The sequence below is a fragment of the Triturus cristatus genome, chromosome 11 (genome assembly GCF_964204655.1).
Source record: "Triturus cristatus chromosome 11, aTriCri1.1, whole genome shotgun sequence".
Lineage (NCBI taxonomy): Eukaryota > Metazoa > Chordata > Amphibia > Caudata > Salamandridae > Triturus > Triturus cristatus.
The window spans coordinates 346,468,119-346,491,302 of NC_140594.1; the positions used below are offsets into that span (position 1 = coordinate 346,468,119).

The 23,184-nt window shown below is 45.8% G+C and overlaps 1 protein-coding gene across 7 annotated transcripts in view; it reads right to left on the bottom strand.

Annotated features, from left to right (window-relative positions):
• TAOK3 (TAO kinase 3) overlaps positions 1-23,184 on the bottom strand; it is a 1,246,906-nt gene that overhangs the window by 599,586 nt on the left and 624,136 nt on the right. For all 7 annotated transcript variants that reach the window (XM_085636070.1, XM_085636074.1, XM_085636076.1 and 4 more), the window contains one exon: positions 9,941-10,034. In XM_085636070.1, coding sequence (XP_085492196.1) covers positions 9,941-10,034 — 94 coding nt within the window. The remainder of the gene's footprint in view (positions 1-9,940; positions 10,035-23,184) is intronic.

A 23,184-nucleotide genomic window follows, 5' to 3' on the forward strand; every position in this document is an offset into this window, starting at 1 on the left:
TTGAGCCTTCATGTAAATATGGAGATGTCAATCCATCAGCCAACTTAAAAAGTTCACTACCTGGGTGCTACTCTGGACTCCAGCACAGGAAAAATGTCTTCTTCGGAGGAGAGACTATAAATCAAGCTGAAGTGTAATCTTCTTCTTCAAGTTCATCAGCCCTCAGCTTGGCAGGTGCATCACACCTGGGGTCGATGGCATCTTGCATTTTTTTAGTCCGCAACGCCAGGCTGAGGATGAGACCTCTACAGCATGACTTGGAGGACAAAATGGGATCAGACGTCGGCACGATGGAAAGACCGGATTCTACTCTCCCATGCCGCAAGATCATCCATCCCGTGGTGGATTCATCAGACAAAATCTCCTAGTAGGAGTGCCTTTCCACCAACCTCCTCCGACACAAACTTTGATTACAGATGCCTCAATTCAGGGCTGGGAAGCACATATGGGTCTTCTTCAGACTTGGGGCAAATGGTCGAGCAAAGAACAAACATATCACATAAATATGCTGGAGCTACGGCCAGTGCATCTGGCCCTCAAGGCGTTCTACCTATCCATACAGTCCAAGTCCATACTAGTACAGACGAACAACACGCCCACCATGTACTATCTAAACAAGCAGGGGGAAGGGACTTGCTCTCGCCCACTGTCCCTGGAGGATCAAGCGATCTGGCATTGGCTCCTGGCCAGGGAGCTCTCAATCAGAGCAGTACATTTGCCAGGGAAGCAAAATTCTCGGGCGGACTCTCCAAGTTGTCACTTCAACGATCAACAAGACTGCATTCTACACGACAAAGTGATGACGGACATTTTTCAACAATGGGGTCATCCAACCATCGATCTCTTTGCGGACCAGTCAAACAAAAATGCCACGCCTTTGCATCAAGGTTTCACCGACCAGGATCGATAGGGAATGCCCTTTTGATCGACTGGTCAGGTACCTTTGTTTACGCTTTTCCGCCTCTTCCTCGCATCCCGAAGGTCATAGACAAACACACACATTCCAGAATGTGGATGATTCTAATGGCACCAGACTAGCCACGGCAGTGGTGGTACCCGAACCTTCTGCATCTCGGAGTGTCCACAGGAGGCTTCCGTGAAGACCGGACCTTCTAGCCAAAATGAACGGGAGGATCCATCATCCCAACCTTCCCTTGTTGAACTTGGCAGCATGGCTCCGGAGGCCCTTCAGTACGTCCAACTAAGCCTTTCACAGGACTGTATGAGCATTTTGAGTAAGTTAGCAAAGAGAAGCAGTATGCTGTTTTAACTTTAATATATTTTATCATTTTCTGCATGGAATGCATTGGTATTGCTGCTAAAATGTTTACATGATTTACTGACTTGTTTTTAGGTCCTATTTTATTACTCATGTATTTTCTGATAATATTTGCGGCTATTGATGGCTGCAGTTGTTTCTCTTTGTTTTACTATTAGATAATATTTACTGCTATTTAGGAACCCAAGCGTTTTGCACTGTCACTTTAGTACACATCTGATAAATCTGCTGCTACTTACGACCCCAAGAGTTTTGCTCTGCCACTTTAGTTTCAAGAACAAGTACTGTATTTGTGAGCTGTTGTATACTTTTTTAACGGAAAAGGAGTTTGTATTGGCTGTGATTGATTTTAAATGATGTTTATATCTATGTGTATCTTTTATGTCCTGCCTTTGGAAGGACGAATAAAGAAAGAATTGAGTAAGTCCAGAAGACCTTCCACCAGACACTCCTATTTTTTTAAATGAAAAAGGTTTTATTTGTGGTGTATACGTAATGGTTTCCAACCTACCAAGGGGCAAGAAGAGGTAAATTTGCCCTATCTCCTACATTTAGCCAAGTCAGGTCTTTAATTTGCTTCCATAAAAGTACACCTGGCTGCCATTCCAGCATATAGAAAGTCTCCAAGTCAACCTTCTTTCTTCCAGCTCCAGGTGGTTAAGGATTTCCTTCTGGGTTTAAAGAAAGTTTTTCTTCCTGTCCAGCCTCCTTCACCTCCGGGGGAGTTGAACGTGGCTCTTTCTAAGCTTATGGGTCCCCCCCTTTGAGCCTATTTACAAAGCGTCCCCTTATCACCTTACATGGAAAGCCGCATTTTTAGTGGCGATTACTTCAGCTCGTAGAGTAAGCGAGATTCAGACGCTCTGTTCCAAAGAACCGTACACGGTTTTCCACCACAACAGAGTGGGTTTAAGAACCCACCCCTCCTTCCTTCTGAAGGTGGTGTCAGATTTTCATATCAAAGCATTTCACTACCTTCTTTATTTCCCAATCCATCTACACCATCTGAAAGGTCTCTCCATTTCCTAGAGCATAAAAGAGTTCTGAAATTCTACTTGGATAAGACTCAGGCCATGAGGAAATCTGATCAGTTATTTTTAAACTATGGTTCCATCAGAACAGGTTTCCCAGCCTCCAAGCATTCCATTTTCAGATGGATAGTGTATTGCATCAAGCTGGCTTAATAATTGGAAAATAAACCCCTTCTGACTTCTCCCAAGGCACATTCCACTAGGGGAAAGACAGCTACAACAGCTTTTCTGCACAATGTACCAATGGCTGAGATCTGCAAAGCAGCCACTTGGAAATTGGTACATACTTTCACGAGACACTATTGTCTCGATTCCAGAGCAGATACTCAAGTAGGTCAGGTCCCCTTGAGGTAATTACGTAAATGCTAAAGCAATCTGAAGCTATTCTTTGATGTTACTGTCATTTATGGTAGTCATTTGCCCCCAGGAAGAGGGGATGGGACTCGATTCAAGTGCTTAGGACTATTGATGAGGATCTCCTGGAAGAGAAGGTTACGTTACTTACCTGTAATCCTAGTTCTCTTCCAGAGGAATCCTCATCAAAGTCATAAGCAACCCACCCACCTCCCCGGACAAATGATTCAAAATTATGTCATCTCTTTGTGCAAAGAACAACTGACCTAACTGTCAACCCTGAGGCATGATGGGGGTTATGGCCGCCTTAAAGGAACGGTGCCAGTTTTCAGTTTCTACAATTGCTTTCAGTTTCTATGCTGTTGAAGTTCCAATGCAGCCTATGGGCTAACAATGCCTGCCCTTTTTTCTTTGAAGGACTACTTTTCTGCTGTTCATTAAAAGCAGTTCAAGTGTCTTTTGGTCTTCCTGGTTTGTTCGTGTATATGGAAAGACAGGGTCTCACAGCATTGCTTAGCCTATTATGTGTTTGTTTTTCTGGAAGGCTGCATTGGTGGTTTTGAAAAATTATATATTTACCCACTGGGGAATCTATTTATCTAAATCAAGCAGAAGCACGGAGACTCACGAGAGTAAGATGACTAGCACTACAACGACCAACAGGCCACACGGGTGGTCACGCCCACAGAGGCGGGGTAAACAGTATTTAACATGTGCGGTTGAAACTGCCGTGACTTTCTAATTGCAAAGTGCCCGCAGCCCATGAGGAAGTGCTGTGTTAAGCACGAAACGCGTCGGGCAGGACTCTATGAATGACGAGGCATGCTGTGCAACTGAATCTGTGCTGTTCTTCCAATAAATGTTTGGCGTATGGACACTTACCTGTGTGGGCCCTCTTATTGACAGGCACCTTTTGTTTGATAATATTTATATGTTTTCATATATAATTTTTATATATTTTCATTAGGCGGAAATATTCAAGTGCTTATGACTTTGATGAGGATACCCCTGGAAGAGAACTAGGATTACAGGTAAGTAACAGGTAAGTAACTTACCCTTATGCACTCTGGAGCAGCTAACCTTCCTCAGTTTCATATTTGATGATCAGAGCTTTTGAAGAGGGCTGAGGCCGAGAGCGCAGTTCTCCATGTCCAGAGCCTTGGAAGTGTTATGTTAATTGGATTTGTAGAGCGCAGCGGTTACCCTAAGGTGTCCTGGCGCTATGTACTGCCTGTAAGTTAGCGGAGAAAAGGTCAATGGGTTAACAACCAAGTCTTCAGTCCTTTCCTAAAGGAAAGGAGGTCTGCAGCATTCCTCAGGTGGAACGGCAGGTCGTTCCAGGCCTTGGATGTGCATGTAATGAAACTCCTACCTCCCCATTTGGCTTTCTTAAATGTAGGTATTTGGACGTCTTTTGCTCCTGTGTACCGGAGAGTCCTGCCAGGAACATACCATTAGAACCTTTACCTCAAATGGTCAAGGCCTATTCAGTTAAGGGCTTTGAAGGCCATACAAAGGGCCTTAAAATGTACCCTTTGCTTCACAGGAAGCCAGTGTAGCTGAATTTATTCTTTTTTCACGGAGACATATTTTGGTGTGCCTGACACCAGCCTAGCCTGTTGAAGCCTGTTGAAATGCTGCTTTTGGGCATTCAGAAAAGGCTGTTGCAGTAGTCCAACCGTGCCATGACAATTACCGTAACCACCGTCCTGAGATTTCCTTCTGAAAGATAGGGTTTTATTTTCCGTAAGATTCTCAGTATCAGGAAACATGCAGACACCACGGAGCTTATATGATCACTAAACGTTAGTCTGCTATCTACTGATACCCCTACATTTTTTGCTTTCCTGACAGGGGTGGAGCAATTGCCCAGATCTGCAGGCCACCAGTCAGGTGTCCATAAATGAGGGTTATTTCCAAATACAATAACCTCGGTCTTACTGGAGTTTAATTTTAAACAGTTAGTTGACATCCATCCTGCTATGGCCTTCATGCAATCATGAAGGCGTGCTCCCGTTTCTACTTCTTCCCCATTGTGAGAGGGATGGGCGAAAGAAAAAATGAGGAGGCCGAATTCGTGGATCAATGGTGATAGGATTTATTCAAGAACAACACAGTTATAGGTATTCCGTAGGTTGGTTCACTGGATATCCTCGAAGACTTTTTCCTTGTGGGGTTTTCGTAGGGCTGTTCCTCACTGGGTGATAGGCATGAAGTGGATAAGCACCCCGGCAGCCTCAGAAAAGACAAAGACAGAAATGGCGGTAAGTTATCTGGCTTCGTTTCTCTACGGAATGAGAACCCTTCACCAAAGTAAGATACACCCTTCGTGTTCATTCCGAGGTCTGGCTGGTAACAGTCAGACTGTGCCAAGAATTTATGGGGAGGCAGAGAATAATACAAAACGGTAAAATAAAGAAAAATGGAAAAAAAAACTAAGGAAGATCCAGGAGTCACAAGCAGATTATTTTAAGAAAGCTGTCAGGGTCTGGTGAGGGTTCACTGAGAGGGACGACACGTGTGCTCAGAGGAAAAAAAAACGTAGAATAGTGCTGGGTGTTCATAGATACAGGTGATATAGCAGTAGAGTGTCAAAGGCGTTATGCGTGCAAACGGTATTTACAGTGCCCGGTTAACCTGATACCCTATGACCCACCCCTTTCTACCTCCCCCCTCCCGAGTCACGTACCACGAGAGCCGCAACCCTCCTGAGTTGCGGCGGCTCGTCAGCGTCCACCGGGGGCGTCCACCACTCTTCGGTCCAGGACTCCGCTTCTTCCTCAGGCCCGTGAGAAGCGCTGGGGCTGGTTTCCTCGCTCGTCTTTTCAAATCATCCTCTGTTCTCCTCGTTATTCTCGTCCTCCGTCTGCCTCCTTTCCTTGCTGCTACGCTTTCCTCCTCCTTCCGGTTCAAGAACCTCAAGCTGTTCTTCCGGGATGCTTTCGTGCACCACTAGTCCCGCCTTCCTGTTGTCCCATTGGTTCCCGCATTCCTCAGACGGGACTCCTCCCTGTGTGCAAGAGGCAGTGGCAGAGATTAACTCTTTCTCTTCCTGCTTTCGAAGGACGGGACAGTTCGGATTCAGGTACGACGGTAGGAGGGGCATGGTGTCTACGGAGGCCACCTCCTCACACTCCTCTTTAAGGGACAACACTATTTGAGTGTCATCCGCATACGAGGTCAGTTGGAAACCAAAGGATCTTATAAGGCCAGCCAAGGATATCACGTAGACATTGAAAAATGTTGGGCTTAATGAGGATCCCTGGGGAACCCCACAAGGAAGGCAAAACGGCTTGGGTTTATTATTATCCAGGTCAACTGTTTGTGTTCTTTCAGATAAAAAGGATTTCAGGAGTTTCCAGGCAACCTCTTCTACCCCAACTTCAGACAAACGGTCCATCAGAACCTTGTGATGGACCGTGTCAAAGGCTGCTGATAGATCTAACATAATCAGTATAGCCTTACCTCCACGATCCAATGCCTCCCTTACCTCTTCTGTAGATTTTATTTGGGCCGATTCCGTGCTGTGTTCTATTCTGAAACCATATTGAGATGGGTCAAATATATTATTGGTTTGAAAAAAGATGCTAAGCTGGGTGTTCATTGCTTTTTGCTATGATTTTTGCGGGGAATGGAAGCTGCGAGATTGGCCGGTAGCTACTAGGATCTGCAAGATACAGAGTACGTTTTTTTTAAATAGAGGAAGGATTGAAGCCTTCTTCCAATCCTTGGGAAAAAACCTGGTGGTGAATAGGTTATTGACCAGGAGGTTTAAGACTGATCCAATGACCTCCGGAATGGATTTCAAAACCGAAACCGGGCATGGGTCTGTAGGGGATCCTGATGGCATGGAATTCACAAGTTTAGTGGTTTCTGCTATTCCTAGCGATGTAAACTTATCAAAGGCTGGGCGGGGGTTGAAACTGAGCGGCACTATTCCCGATGGCTGTGTCCCTTTGCCCTTCTGAGCTGAGGTGAAAGTGGAAAAAATACATTCCACTTTTTGTTGGAAGAAAATAGCTAAATTTTCGCACCGTTCTGGGTTACTTGCACTCTTGGGAGCATTAGGTGATGCAAGTTTTTTACAGTTTTAAAAAGTTCTTTAGGGTTGGATTTAGCGTGGAGGATTTCATTAGAGAAGTTCTTTTTGGTTTCTGCCAGAAGTTCGTTATAAAGTTTAAGATTGCGCTTATAGATTTCTTTATCCTTACTTTTATATCCTTTCCTCCATGCCTGTTCTAGTCTTTTACAGGCCAGTTTCTGATTTTTTAGCTTGTCAGAAAACCAAGGTGCTGAGGGTTTGGTCCGCTTGGGGGTCCATTTTTTTTTTTTATTGGAACCAGTTTCTTGCAAGCTTCATCTAACCAGTCTGTGTAGGCCAGTACGGCCTTATCCACCTCGAGGGGGAGAGGAGGTAGGGTTCTCTTCAGTTCCTCATCTAGTTTTGAATCATCTAGGTCCTTCCATGCTCTTTTTTCCAGCATCTTTATGGGCTCAGATTTGGATTTAAGGGCTATTGACTCCTTCAACTCAAATATAATGGCGCTATGATCTGACCAAGCCAGAGGGAGTATAGCCAAACAGGACAGATTGGGATTGTTTGAGTATATCCCATCTAATGTATGCCCCTTAAGGTGCGTTGGACCTGCCACCAACTGCTTGAGTTCCCCGGCCGCCATAATTCTATTCAGAATAGTGGTATCTGGGTCAGCGGAGGCCTCAAGATAAAAGATGAAATCCCCTAGTACTGTGAATGATTCTGAACGTAGTCCATCTTTAAGTAGGGTACCTAATGTCTCTAAAATCCCACATCTAGGACCTGGAGGGCGATAGAGTAGTAACCCTTTGAATATGTTGTAATGTTACATTTTGAGGCTGAAAGAAAGCGCCTCGCAAGAAGTATTGGAGGCGGAGTGAAAGATGAGCTTCAGCGAGTCATGATAAATGACCGCTAATCCTCCTCCTCTCCTAAAGGGTCTGTCCAAAGTATGACAGAAAAATTCTGGGGGAGTGGCCTTCGCCAAGTCAGGTCCTGAGGCTTGATTTGCCCAGGACTCCATTATAAAGGCTATTTTAATGTTATGTTCTTAAATGTGTAGCGCACATTCTGTGCTATGTGTGATCAAAGACCTAGCATTCTTAAGTACACACTTAAGTGGAGGTCTGTTATCTTTTAAAATTCTCTCTTTCAGGCTTTCTATGAGGGCCACAGGCAGATTGATCAAGAATAATGGGTAACTGTAAGCCACAGTTAGAACAGACCCCTGGTGGGCATTTACGCACTGATTCCCAGGCGAGCCTAGGGCATCTTGATGATCCCCCTCCAGGCCTTAGCCCCAGTATCTCTTGTTTTGTATATTTCATGGTTTCTGACATCAAACATCCAGGGGGACTGGCCCTGAGCCAGGTACGAGCGCGGACGGGCGCAGACGGGCTTGCCTTCGGCGTGCCCGCTGTGCGCGTCCGCGTCCCTCTTAAATAGGCAGCGTGACGACTGGATCGCTAACCCTGCTAACACCTAAGATGGCCATCCACTCTAATGACAGAGCAAAGGTGCAAATCAGAGGTTTAGGCGATACGCAAAATAGGAGCGAGTGACCCCGCAGTAAAATTACAACAGCGTTTAAAACTCAAGATAAAAGCAGGGTTTTTTTTTAAAATGCAGAGACCGGTCGAGCATTGAACACAGCTCCAAACCGGCCAGGCAGCACCGGCGGGTTAAGTGCATTATAGATATGCTAAGACTTGCACCCAAAATAAGGTGACGGACTACCTGAGGATGCTGATCTAGCCCACCCCCCCCCCACACACACACACACACACACACACCTTCTCACTACACTAGACACATTCAGGCATTTACATAAGATGCACATGTGCCCACATTTAGCTGCAATTACGGAAGGCGAAACTGCATTCCTTGATAAACTGGCCCCTTCTCAGGATCCTCAGCAAAAGAACATCAAGTGCAATAATGGCACTGCCTAAGTATTTTGCCTTGTACTACTCACAAACCTGCATATGTTTGATCAAGTGCTGTTTGAAGTGTATTGTGACCTCAGCAATGGAGGAAAATTGCTGCAATGCCGCAATGTTAACGCATTTGTGCACTGTTTGTTTTGTGAAAAGCAATGAAAGTACTTCTTTAAAAGAAATTGCAGAATCTCGAGCGAGGGACTTGATGCACTAGAACCCTGGGCAGGACAAGCTCTTTCCTGAAACAGAATAGTGAAAAGTGTGTACTTGCAAAGTGTCATACTGATAGATTTTTTCAGAACAGGACCCCCCCCCCCCCCCCCCAAAAAGTAATTATTTTCTCTCACAAATCAATCAGAATTTTTGAAGTGGTGGGAAAACTAGGAAGACATGGATGTGAGACAAGAGTATTTGAACCCTTCTTCGGCAGCTGAAGTTTCCTACACGTCGCGTCAATGAAAGCCTGTCCCATCCCTAGTGTGATGCTGTGTTTGATTATTTCATTAGGAGGTCAGTCTCTTGGTTTGCTTTGGCACTATTTAAAAGTCTCAACTTAATGGCAAAATTGAAAGAGGCGCTAGCCAGACTAATTACTAAGTTGCCAAGCATACTTAAGCTATTAACAGGAGGCTGGGCTAATCGGCAAAGACTCCCCAAGGCCATTCAAGTCTTTGCAGCTGAAGGGCACTGTCAGGCAAAGATGGACACCATGCAAGTCTTGAAAGCATTCAAGCTCACTATTGAAAGTAGCGTGGTTTGTTCACGCACACACACCTGCTATCAAGTGCACCTGTCAAATCTCTTGGTTACTGTCTGGAACGGCTGACCAGGAGTTTGGTCAACTATTTGACCTTTGGTAATCATTGGATTCGTCAAATCTGTACCCTAATCACACACCTGGCCTGCCAAGAGCTTGCACAGTTGTTATCACTTACCAAGAGTGAAAGCGGCCGACAGTGAGCATATCTGCCCACTCCTAGGACGACGGTATCTAAAAAGGCAAACTCACTCATGCCACTCTATGGAGGCCTTCAGTTGTGGAGCGAAGATCACTTGCACCACCCTCCAACCAAACACCTGCTGAACAATGTTCAAAGCCTTTACAGCCCCTACAATTCGGTGCTGAGGCGTGAAATGTTGAAATGTGAACAGCCAATGTCTGTTGCCACGAAGGGAAAACTTTAAAGCATTTGGATCAACTTCTTGCAGAAGCAAATTGTGTGTGTTGCAGTTAACGGTGCATAAAAGACTACCAGCGCATACAAGAAGCAGTGAATAGACGTCCTAGATGTTAACTTACCAATCGTTTGACTGTAGTGTAGGGGAGTCGTTCTGTGCTATGTGATATAAGGCACTCATTGCATTCATGTTGAAAAGAGGAGGCTTGCGCTCCGCTGGAAGGAGAGGAAGGGAGAGTTGTTAGTCCAGCTTATTAGATAAATGAGGGAGGGGAGCGGAGGGATTGGGAAGGGGACAGACAGGAGAACGAGGGGTGAGGAGGAGGGAGGGGTCGGGAAAGGAGAGAGGGGAAGAGGCACAGGCAGGAGAAGACATAATATGCTGAACCAATCACTCTGTTCTGTTGTCATGACACTTAAGCCAATTATTTTAATCTCGTAGGTCACCATAGGGCAGAGTTCCAGTGAAAGCCAAGGGAGACGGGACTGGAAGCCAGAGCAGAAAACAATATAAAATATAACTAAGAAAAAAATGCCCTTCGTCTCACCCACCTACATCCGGAGGAACTCGAGCTTACAAGACAGAACATGGGCTATTATTTTGTTCGCCTGGTTCCGACGAAAACATACAGTTATGAAATGCTTTCTAAACGCTGCCTAAAAGAATAAAAGCCGCTACTTTTTGGCGCCGAGGAGCTTCACAGCTACAATCACAGAAGGGATCCTGCGATATCTCCGGCCAGACAAGAAGCCGATACCCATCGCTACTTGAGGAGTGAGACTTGCATTCAACCGTAGGCCCCTGGTAAATGCAAAAAAAGTACTGCTTGTCAGGCCCATTTACACTGCGAAGAAGCCGAGTACGGCGGTCAGGGCGGCGTTGGTGATTTCCCGCCTCGCCGTGGCTTTCATAGCACGGAGATGACATACGACGTCTGGCTGCGCACTGGGCAGGGTATGGCCGCAGCCTCGAGTGAATGTACAAGATCCAGAGCACACTACTGCACCATCATGTATGACACTACTCGTACTCTCAGCATCTGCTGACAGTCTTGTATTCAGTCATGTGGCCGGCTCTGCAATGGTTCAGCTTCTGCTCCAGCCATTATCCTACTGGTGGACCTGCTGTCTCCTAGACATCTTCTGCATACCTCTGCTGGCATAAACAACACTAGCGCATGCCCATCCTTCTGCGTACAGCCACTGTCCTGCTACCTACCCCCAACTGGCCATGTCCACCTGTAGTCCCTTTGCTTATTCTGCTATCAACACCGACTGTTATCGACTGTTGGACAACAGAGTGCGAGGCAAGCGATCACCACAGCATTACTGTTTGCCTCTTTCTCTCTGAAAAGAAAATGAGTGGTACTTGCTTTGAGTTAATAGCATAGTATCACCACCAGGTCAATGGTCAAGTACACAGGGACAACAGAATCATAAAGTAAGACATTCAAGAGGTGTTGACGATGTGCACTAGGTGGTTCGAGCACATACTACCAGAGAAAATCCCTTCCAAGAGAGAGAAAGCTGTATGCCCCGTTTCGTACTGGCTGGTTCAGTCTCAGTTAATTTGAGGACACTATTGGTATGGCGGAGTTGAGGGAATGCGCCAGGAGGAAAGAATCTAAAAAATAAGCAACTGTATGACCACAAAAAGGGCCCCCATAACACGTTCATGCGCGCGAGCAAATGCATTAAGCTAAAGAGATTCACATAGGTCCAAAAGAGCTTCCTTCAATATTCTCAATAGGTGTATGAAGGTGTAGTAGAATGCTTTAAGCACGTGTGGGGATGACTGATAGAACGTGAATCATGCAGTAGTTTTGGCTGGTTGCACTGGTATGCTAGCTGGAGTAATAAATAAGGAAGTCAGTTCTGCGTGTGGCGACTCATGCACACTGTTCTGAATTCAATACGGCATTTTGAGTGGTGGTGTACAAGCAAATTATAAAAACACCGTGGATAAATGAGGTTAAGTTTTTTTCTAATGTGAAATTTTGTGTGAATATCTACTTGTACAAATTAATAATTTTAGTAATGTATATAGTCGTACCTGATGAATTAATAATAATGTATTTCAAACAAAACATTATTTGGTTTAGAAGCATGATTAATACTGAAATGTCAATTTTTTGAGCGAGATACCAATCATTTTAAAATAGGGGCAGTTTCTGTTTTAGGTCATTTTGCTTCTGTCTCTTTCCCCCTCCCAATCAGTCACACGCTGAAAATCTGCTCTCCCCACAGCTTCTGCAGAGCATAGAAATGTTTTGACGCAAAAGGGGATAACGAATAGAAAGCATGTACTGTGAATGAAGCTTTCCATCATGTACATAATATATCATTTTGAAGGACTTGCACTGGAAGTTCTGATGAAGATGTGCAAAAGAAAATCATTCTGAGCTATTGTTTGAGAAAGGTTTCATATTAAGTTGTACATGTCCCAAGTGTAGTTGCTGAGGAAGCAAGCAGAAGATTTCTCTTAGCTTGGGGAATGGGGTAGTGTTAAGAAAATTATTATTGACATAGTTGTTTTTAATTTGCCAATGTAACCTAACCATGACAATGACATCCTAAATTTGTAGTTTTATTAATTATTAAGTTTAAAGTGTGTATAAAACCCCTGGTTTTGGGGGATCCGGGAAGACTTTCCATTTTTCTTTTGAAACAATGTCGGATTAATTTAAGATTTTCTCTGTTCCCTAGAATGCAGTCAGTACTCTTCATGAGTATGACCATTTGAATCTCTTTAGCAGGGATTTTGTGATTCTGTATTTTCTGTGATTGAGCATTCATAGAAGATTTACGCATTTCTTTGTATCATTCCTTTTAATTCTGTAATAAATTAACTTTTCCCTATTCTGATGTAGAACAGAGTTATTTATAAATCTAAGTTTCATGTTGACTTAAACTCTGCTAAATTAATGATCCATGAATGGGAAGTGTAGTCCCTTACTGCTCAATCAACGAGATAACCACAGCCGAATTTCCGAAGGTAAAAATTCGGGTATATGAAATATTGGGGTTCAGTTGATTTTCGGTGTTCTGCTGTTTTGTAAAAAAAAATTTCACAACGTTTTTATTGAGTCATCAGATAAAGTAATCTCGCATGTTACAAAGGAGCAGAAGTATAAATCAATCAGTATAATAATTTCCAAGCAGGTGACTTTTCTATAGCATTTGTAATACAAAGAAATAGTCAATTCGGGTCTGCAAACGACAGACCCTAACATTACAAACAACTGTGTCTTGTACCACATAGCAAACCCCTGGTCATACCCATCTATGTGTGACATGATCCGGTGTAGCAACATCAGTGTCCTGTAAAATATCCCTATAGGATTTCTACTTCTGCAGGTTGTGGCGGGCCGGTTCCAGTAGGAGACCCCTGTAATCAGCCCATCGTTTCCATATTTTAAAGTGCTTCTGCGGTCAACCCCGCGCTTTAATAATAGGCCCTTCCTGACCCATACACCAATCAAGGCCAGCCCTCCAGGCACCTAATTTAGGCAGAGCCGGATCCCTCGCTAGATCTCTTTTTGCTAGGGTGAGCCACAGAAATAAATCTCTTTTGTCGATGTTTTCCCCCAGTTTTGTCTGTGATATGCAATAAAACAAGCCATGGGGAGAGAGGTATGTCCCAACCCAGTACTTCTGATAAGCAGCGAGTAACTCCCCTCCAAAACCTGTCCAATATGGTACAACCTCAAGTTGTATGCAGAAGCGTGCCTTCCTCACTGCCACAGCGCAGGCACATAGGGGAATCTATCAGCCCAGCCCTCCACAGTCGGTATCTGGTAAAATAGGTATGATGTAAATATTTAAACTGGATAAGTCTGAGGCGAGATGCAATTGCAGCGCATCTCGGGGATTCAAGAGCCTCTGTCCAATCGTCGCTATCAAGGGGACCCAAGTCCATCTGACATTTCTCCTGAAGTGAATCTAAAGTCGTGGAGAGCATCGTCACTAATGTTTGGTAGATCTTTGCAGTTTTTTGATCTCCTAAATCCCCCATAAACACCTTCGCCTCGATTGGGTTAAACTCCAGGAGAGAGTCTAAGTGTGTAATATATGGGGATAGGGCATGCCTCAGTTGCAGGTATCTATAAAATTGTGTATGCGGCATTACATTAATTTCTGAGTTCCTGAAAGGATCTCATCGTGGTACCATGCGTGACATTACCCAGCATGGAAATGCCTATGGCGTCCCATTGTTTAAACCCTGCTCATGCGGACAGTTGTGGCATAAGACCGCTCTGCCAAAGAGGGGTCTTCCTTGTCAACCTTCTCCACCACCCCATCTTGCTCAGTGATTCTTTTCACACTCCGAACACCACACGCATGGCCGGGTGGTAGCTTCCGCAGCGCTTTTGGCGTATACAGTAACTTGTGGGGCAATACATCCCCCATGAGCTATTTCTCCACCCGATAGGCCGGGTCATTTCTAATCCCGTACCACCAGTCGTTCAAAACCAAGAGATGGGATGCTGTGTGATAGGACTGGATATCATAGGTCGCTATACCTCCACAATAAGTTGACTGAAAGCACGTTTTAAGTGGTACTCTAGCAGCCTGATCATGCCACTGGAAACGGCCCAGCCTGGAGTTGAGCTGCCGGTACCAGGAGATAGATCGCTGAAAAGGGTGGTTCTGTAGTTGGTAGAGAAGGCGAGGAAAAGACACCATTTGGAATATTGCCGATCTGTCCAGTATGGAGAGGGGCATACTCGCCCAAGACTCCATCTCTGTGTCCATGCACATCCAGATGGGGGCAATGTTCTTGTTCCATGACACTGATTGAGTAGCCGAGATGTAAACTCCAAGGTATTTCAATCCGGTTGTGGTCAGTGTTACTTCTGCTGTCCAGGTGCCCATATCTGAACCACCACGGATAGGCCACAGAACTGATTTCTTAGCGTTCATTTATAGGCCCGAATGTTGACCGAAAATCTGCATGATGCGGAGAATACGGGATCCTGTCCGGCGTGGATCCATTAAGAAAAAAAGGACATCATCCGCATGAAAGGTGATCCGATCTTAAAACCCACCCGGCCATTCAAAGCCCCTCACCTGTGCGTCAATTCGAACCCATGAGGCTAGAGGTTCCATAGCTAAGGGAAATAGATATGGGGAGAGGGGGCATCCCTGCCGAGTTCTATAGAGAAGGGATCTGAAACTGCACCGGCCACTCTAACCGAGGCCGAGAGGTCAGTATACAATAATCTAATATAGGACATGAGTCGTGGTCCCCATGTTTAGGCGCTGCAAGAGAGCAAACAAGAAGGTCCATTGTAGCGAATCACACGCTCTATCTATATCTGCCAGTAGCAAAGCCGCAGGGCCTTCCAGTTGATCAATCGCTGCTACTGCATTGTGTGCCCGTCGAATATTGTGGCAGGTCGCTCGAAGGGGCATAAAGCCGGCCTGGTTTGGGAGAACCAATTCGGACATAAAGGGGAGAATACGATTGCCAAGGCTTTAGCCAATAATTTGGCCTCAACATTCAGCAATAAAATAGGGCGATACGATGAGTACTTATGTGGAGGTCGGCCGGGTTTGGGGAATACCGCGATTTCAGCATGTCAACAGTCTGGCAGGAGCCTCCCCTCCTCAAGGGCCGCGTGTACTACTTCTAAGTAGTGAGGAAGGAATTGAGATTGGAATTTATAAAACTCACACGGGAAGCTGTTCCGGCCTGGTGCTTTACCGGAGCGCAAATCAACCAGGGCAGCACTCAGCTCTTCAACTGTCAGCGGGGCATCAAGATCTGCCCGCGCCACATCTGAGAGGGCCCTGGGGGTAGATCGTCAAGATATTGGTGAATCAAGGGTTCCGGCAGGGCGTCTTTAGGGGCATATAATCTGCATAGTATGTCGCAAAGCTCTAAGCAATTTGCGTAGGATCTGTGAGTGGTCGACGTCATTGCAGAGAATACCTGGTATACTGATTGGGTGGAGAGCCCGCTGGCACAAACGGTGTAAAAGGGAACTAGATTTATCGCCCCATTGGTAAATTCTACTGATAGAGGCCAGCCAAGCCTGTCTGGCCTCATCCCGTAGTGTGTCAGCATAGGTTTGTTGCAGAAGAAGTTGTTGGCGGCGTGCCTGCCCGCCACCCACACCTCTACAACCGCACTCCAGTTCCAACAGCTGGACCTCAGTCTGAAGCACCGCCTCCCGGCATTTCTTCAGTTGAGTGGCGCAATATGCAATATCCGCTCCCCAAAGGGTGGGCTTCATAGCCTCCCAAATAGTTGCTGCGGAACTCACTGTGCCTAGATTATCAACATAATAATCCGCAATCCTCTGACATATGTGCGATTTATATTGCGAGTCCTGAAGATGCCACGGCGACAGGCGCCATCGAAAGGGGGGACGAGCCACCCCCAGGCGCAACGTCAGGACCACTGGAGAGTGATCAGATAACCCCCTAGGCAATATAGCTGTCGCAGCGATGCAGGAATAATATGTGTTTGGTATAAATATATAATCTAACAAGGAGAAAGAGTCGTGGACTGCCAAATAATAAGTATAGCTTTGTGTGGTCGGGTGTATGTGTCTCCATGTATCCAACCATCCCATGTTCCCCACCAGCGTCTGCAGGCGGGTATCTCTTAGTGTCTCTGGTGCGGCGCGTGGTCTCACCTATCTTGAGCCACATTTACTACGTCATTCCAGTCCCCACCTATTATAGAAAGGCCCGCGGGTATCTCCAGTAACGTTGTTGTCAGGTGTTATACAAATGAGTCAGAAAGCAGGGTGGGGGCGATCGTAGATACTGCCCAGCATAATGGATTCTCCATGTAGTGAACCAGTCACAATAATATACCTACAGTGGGGCGGTCAGACCACGTTTTGGCATGTATATATGGGACTCGGCGATTAATTAGGACTGCCACTCCACGGGAGCCTCTAGTAAACCGCAGATGAAGCCAGGACACCTATTTGGTAATCGCGCGCTTTATAAATCGCTTTTAATAATAATAATAATAATGAAAAAATTGAATATAACCAAAGCAGGCGAGACATAACGCCTTGGTACCCATAAGATGGGTCTCCTGCAGTAAAAGGATATCAGCTGTGGCGCGTTTGGCCTGTCGAAGGACCGCACCTCTTTTAATTTTATCAAGTGGCCCCCGAATGTTCCAACTGGCTACTTGTAGTCTATCAACAGGGTTCATCCCAGGGCAAGTATCTAAGAGAAGAATGGAGATTCAGCCTGTCACAGGGCATGTAGACCAGATATAAAAGCGAGTATGACGGTATTTTCAACATATGACACAGCACATTGAACCAAACTAAACAGTCCCATTCCCTCCCCCTCCCACCACACCCAATACCTCAAAAAGGGCTGAAGCATCTGTCGCGGTTGGGGTCTTACTTCTGCTCCAAGGGGGGCAGGGCTCAACCCCATACCAATGGATCCCAATTAAACTATCCCTAGTCATAAGTAAAGTTCTCAGATACTGAGAAGAAAGTTATGGGGGAAAAGTCTCTCGAAGGCCCCCAGAATGCGTCATCAGCCGAATAAAGATCATGTTTGTGACCCTCAGTCTCCATATTGTGACTGTGATGAATCTTGTTGACCTTCATTCACTCGGGAGCTGGATCCGCCTCGTGATTTTGAGCGGCGCCTCAAATGTAATCTGCGATTTTTTTTCCCTTTAGGTTTGACAAGCTTACGTGCGCCTTCTCCAGAGGACGACTCAGAGTCAAAGCGCTGGTGTGTGCAACTTGAGCTTCTACCTTTCGTCTGTCCAGGCGAACACTTCTTCAGGAGTGTCAAAGAAAAGCGGCCATGATTCGTGAATAACCCTCAGCCGGGCCAGGAAGAGCAATGCATACTGGTTTTTTAAGACCCGCAGCCGGGCTTTGGCAGCCGTGAATAATTGCCGGCGTTGTTGCACCAGTCTCATCTAGTCTGGAAAGTTTAAAATATGATGGGAGTCATACTGAAGTTTGCCCGCCAATTTGGCCTGTGTGAGGATCGCATCGCGGTAAAGAAAGTTTAAGAATCTAGCCATATTGGGCCGAGGTCTGGCCCCCCCCCCGGAGGCTTTTGCACCAGGGCGCGGTGTGCACGTTCAATGATGAAACATTGAGAAAGAGAAGTCTGAGAGATTAAATCCGTCATCCACGTGGTGAGGAATTGTTCCACATTGTTCTCTTCGCAGCCCTCCAGGAAGCCCAAGAAGCGAAGTTTGTTTCTTTGGGGTCCTCCGCCCTGATCGCAAGACCTTTTGTGATGGATTCCAGAGAGGACACCCTCTTTTGGAGGGATACGACTGTGTCTTCCGTGGTTGATATCCGGATTTCGGCTTCTGTTATTCTATCGACCGCCTTGCGGAGGTCCTGGCGGATCAGCATAACATCCGACCCTACTGCCCCGATCTTGGCCTCCAGCGCGTCTCGAGACTGCGTTATTGCCATCAATGCAGCGTTGTCTGGACCAATAGAAGCCTGACTCGCCGGATCCACCGTCTGTGCCCCGGCACCCGCATAGCTGTCCAACGTGCTTTGTTTGGTGCCCTGCAATTTGTCTCGAGTCATGTTCAGTAGTGGTAGTTGGGCCCTCAAAGCACCGGCACAGTTCCGCAATAGTTAGTAAGCGGTGCGATCTCGCCCCAGTCGGCAGCTGTGGTGGTATTAACACTTGGAAAGCGGGGTGGACGACTCCCCACAGCAAGCAATACGGATAAGGTTCGCCTACAAGGCAGGCAGGCGTGGAGGCTACCCACACACAAGCCGTACCAGGACTTAGCACAGCCCCTTCCGCGCACAGGCACCTCCCCAACCCCTCTAATGGGTGCCAATGTCCAGCTACACTCCGCAGCGCCGTGCAGTTTGCATGCGGGGGTGCTACTCATTAATCATTATAAAGGTGTAGTGGTCCCCGGCTCACTCTCGCAGCAGCGCTCCTTCAAGCCTCGTTCAGTGTGTGGGGAGGCAGCCCTCTCACAGGATCCTTACTGTAAGGAGTCTGGGTGTGTGTAAGGCACAGTGCGGGTTTGCAGACACCTACCCAGTCACCTCCTCTGTGCCACAAGGTTGTAGGAGGCCAGGGCCAATAGAGCGCAGGCCAACTTCAGTCCACAGCAGACTCCGAGGGGCCTTAGTTGTCAATTGGGCCATGTGAGTAGCACTGTGCAGACCCAGCACGATCACCGTTGCCCCACACCACCACCTCGCTAATTTCATGGGGCACGAAGGAAACCTCCCCAAGGATCCCGAGTGGACCTCGTATCAGGCGCAGTCAGCCTCAGGCAGGGGCACGGCAGACCAGGGAAGCATCCAGGGTCTTCTGGGCTGTAATCCATGCCGGGGGGGGAGGGGTGGGGCCACAATCACTGACCTTAGGAGAGCTGAGAAAGGTCGCTCACCGCTCCAGCAGCCACGAAGCACATTCAAGACGCCGCACGCCGGCTCCTGCGGTACAGAGAAGGCCACCTCATATCAGTGCAGCTGGGCCCAGCGTCGTCTGCCTCCAAGCCCGCCGGTCGTGATGTCCTCCGGCAGAGTCTCAGCTCGGTTGCTTGGCGCATGGCCACAGCCCAGCGCGGTGTTGTCGTCCCCGCCCCTGGAGTCTGCTTTTATTTATTTAAAATGTATTTATTTACTGCCACCAATGCCGGATCCACCAGACAAGCAGACTGAGTAGTACTGGCGGTGTGCAGTACCAGATCGTGGGCCCATCGCAATTATCTTCTCACCGCACAGGGCTGGCAGCGTATCTTTGTGGCCTCTGGTGCACTCTCCCTGTAATCCTCGGGTCTTACACGGCTCGATCCCTGCTCAGGCCGTCCCCGTGCAGTCCTTGCATGCCCGCCGGCGACTCCCAGGTGCAACCTGGTCTTGGAACGTCGGAGGAGCCGGAGTGCTGTATAATGAGGGCCCGGGCTCCAAGTCACCGGCTGGTAAATGGCGTCACCATCTGGCCATTCCGGCTTCAATTTGGCCGTTGTTCAACTCCACGGTATGGCAGGGGCATAGGGGTAATATGTATGGGAGACTGGGGGAAGAATATGGACTGATGGCTCAGGATATTAACAGGATTTACATCGGGCTTCCGGAGCTCGTCTAAAGCACTTCCGCCAAGTTAGACCGCATGGCCAGGTCCCCAGATTTTTGTAATTATGATACCTTAATGTTAAAATCGCAGGAGAATAGGTTTTTTGGGCATTTGCCAACTTTCCGATGTTGGATCCTCATGAGAAGTGACTTGCTGTATTGGCTGTGTGTTCCTGAAACTGTAAGTATGAATAGGGAGAAAGCACATTTGTGAGTGAGTTGTGAAGTATGAGCTTGTGAGTATGGATTTCTGGTTCTGTGTTGAGTTGCTTGGGTATGAGATGATGGTGGATGGATTACTGTTGTGTTGATGTTTTCATATTCGTAAATCAAAACACACAAAAGGGGCCGGGGAGATTTAAAGACTGGCAGGAGTTGACTCCCCAAATCCTTATATTAATCAGAAAATAAACACCTGGGTCTAATAGAAAGAGAAAGAAGAAGGACAAGGAGAATTGTTGCACCTAAATCATGTGGAGCACTCCCTTTTAAGGATGAATTCCCTCACCCACCAGAGGAGGCATGCTTCATCATAGGGAACCTCCTCACACCGTGATGCTTAGCCACTGTGTGGGCTACAAACCCCTTACTAGAGGGAGGAGCTCAGGGATGTTTCCAGAGGTATGATAAATACCTTTCTAATGAGCATGAAGTGGTGAGGGAACAGCAGGGCATGAGTGATGGATGTGTGATCTAAAACTAGCTACAAGGTACGCTAAAGTGGGGATCGACTGGTAGCCCTTGGACTCGGTGTTGCATTACTGCCCACTAGCAGTTATGGCTGGGGAGAATATGCCCTGAGTCTCATGCCAGGGCCTGAGTTCAGGCCTTAATCCCAGTGCTGGCGAGAGACTACCAGTGGATCCCTACTTTGGACATATAATTGGACCACTGGTGTTGTATCTCGATATATTTTTTATTTCACTTTGAGCACTTTCGCAGGAGCATTTATTATATAGGTCCTGAGGAATGCCGCAACACCTCTGAGGAGGAGTCAAAGGCAGACACATATCAACCAACTTTTTTGAAAAAATCCAGCGGTCGTAATTACGCCCGCCGGCCCTCTAATTGATTCTAATCCTGACCCAAGGACACATGAATAAATCGTATCACGCACCTTGTAGCCAGTTTTAGGCCACACATCCTTCACTTGTGCCCTGCTGTTTCCTCAACACTTCTTGTAAAAGAGAGTGTGCGCAAAATCCTAATAGGATTCAAGAAAATTCGGGATAATTCCAGCAAACACAAAGAGGTAATGTGCAGAATATACAGAATCAGAAATCAATTGAATGCCTATACCGACAGCCAAATAATGTAGCAAAACATGAGAAATAAAATACCATTTAATGTAGGATACCAATAGAATGGTAAGATTCTCAATGATGAGATGGCAAGAAGTAGTTCCAAATGACAGTACATGGGGGGTAGGAACATTGCTTGCTTGGAGAAGTCTTATAGGTAGACCAGAGTAGCCCATATGTTGACGGAGAAGTCAATGGACATCCTGTTTCACTCCTGATTGACATGGGGGCTCCCCATTTTACAGTTAGTTCTGTGGAAGTTTCAAAACTACCCCTCTCAGGAAGAGAAGTCCGAGTCGTAGGGATCAGCAAAAAACAAATTGTGAATCAGGCCACAGAAGATGTGGGGGTCAAAACTGGATAGATGAACAACAAACATCAGTTTATATTATGAGATTCAAGTCCTGTGAAATTGCTTAGGAGAGATCTACGCAAAATGTTATACACTGCACACCAGATAGTGTAGCAGTTGAAACACAAGCTGAAGATTCAGTTTTTAAATTAAGTGTAGAAGACACAAGAGTTGAATTGTACCTAGTTTTAATAAAAGAAGATGTATCTCTTGATTTAAGACATACTGTCAAAGAAGAGGCATTGGATTATACTAGTAAACAAACTGGTTTGATTAAATAGCAGAACCAGTGCAAATAACGATCAAAACATACACAATATTCCCTAAAACAAGTCAATACAGACTTACAAAAGAGGCAGAGGAAGGAATTATGCCATTACTTAAGAAGATGATCAAGCAGAGATTTCTTAGAGAAGAGCTTAGTAGTCCTTGCAATTCTCCAGTGTTGGAAATTATAAAGCCAGATAGCAAATGGAAAATTGTGCAAGATCTCCAAAAATAAACAAAATTGTAGTCCCTGGTTTTCCGATGGAACCGAATTCAGCAGTAATTTTGTTTCAAATTCCTTCAGAGGCAGAATGGAATACAGTCATTGACTTATGCCTAGCCTTTTTATTTCCACTTCATGAGGAGCCATATTTTCTCTTTGCATTTCAATTTCTTAGACTTCGAGTCCTTCAATTTTCTCCCAAATACTGAAGAAAGATTTAGAGAGTCTAAAATTACCATGTAATTCGCCCCTCGTTCAATGTATTGATGATTTATTGATAGCATCCAAAATAAAAGAGGACTGTACACTTAAGACTATTGCACCAATAAACCACTTGGCTAAAAATGTGCACAAAGTCTTCCCGACTAAAATGTAGGACTGTGAAAAAGACGCTGTTCACCATGGACACTTTATCGAAAATGTTGTGAGGTCAGTCTCTAAAGACCTTGTTTTTGCAATTCTGAAATTTTGTTCCCTGACCACCCAGAAGAAGGTTTGGATGTTCCTTGAAAATGTTGGCTATTCTTCTGAATGGATTTCAAGCCTTTTCTGGATTGCGAAGCTTTTAGTAAGGCTGACATGCAATGATGTACAAGATACGGTACCATTTTATGATGAGTGCCTAGATGCTTTTAAGAAATTAAAAGAGAGTGTCATGCACTGGCACTCGGGATGCTGGATTACAATATCATGTTTTAATTATTTTGTCATGAAAAAGATGGTTGCACACTTTCAATCCTCACTCAAACATGGAGGACAAATGAGTCCAGTGACATATGTATCAGGAGTGTTCAATACAGTAGCTGTAAGTCTATCATGTTGTTTGAGATAGGTTGGAGCTCTATGTTTGGCAATTGAACAAAGTTAAGGAATTGTGATCCTTTAATTGTATATGTCCCTCATTCAGTTGAGATCCTTTTAACAAGGATGAGAACAGAACTCATAAACAGTAGGTTGATACATTATAAAACTATTCTTGCAGCAGAAACTATTTCTATTTGAAGGTGTAATGTTCTGAATCCAGCAACACTGCTTTTAATTTCGGACAAAGGTGATGAAGACAGAGAAAATGAAATTGATGAAGAATTGGAGCACAATTGTACAGAGGTGACAGAATTATGAATAAAACCAAGACCAAACAAAGGACGTCAGAATT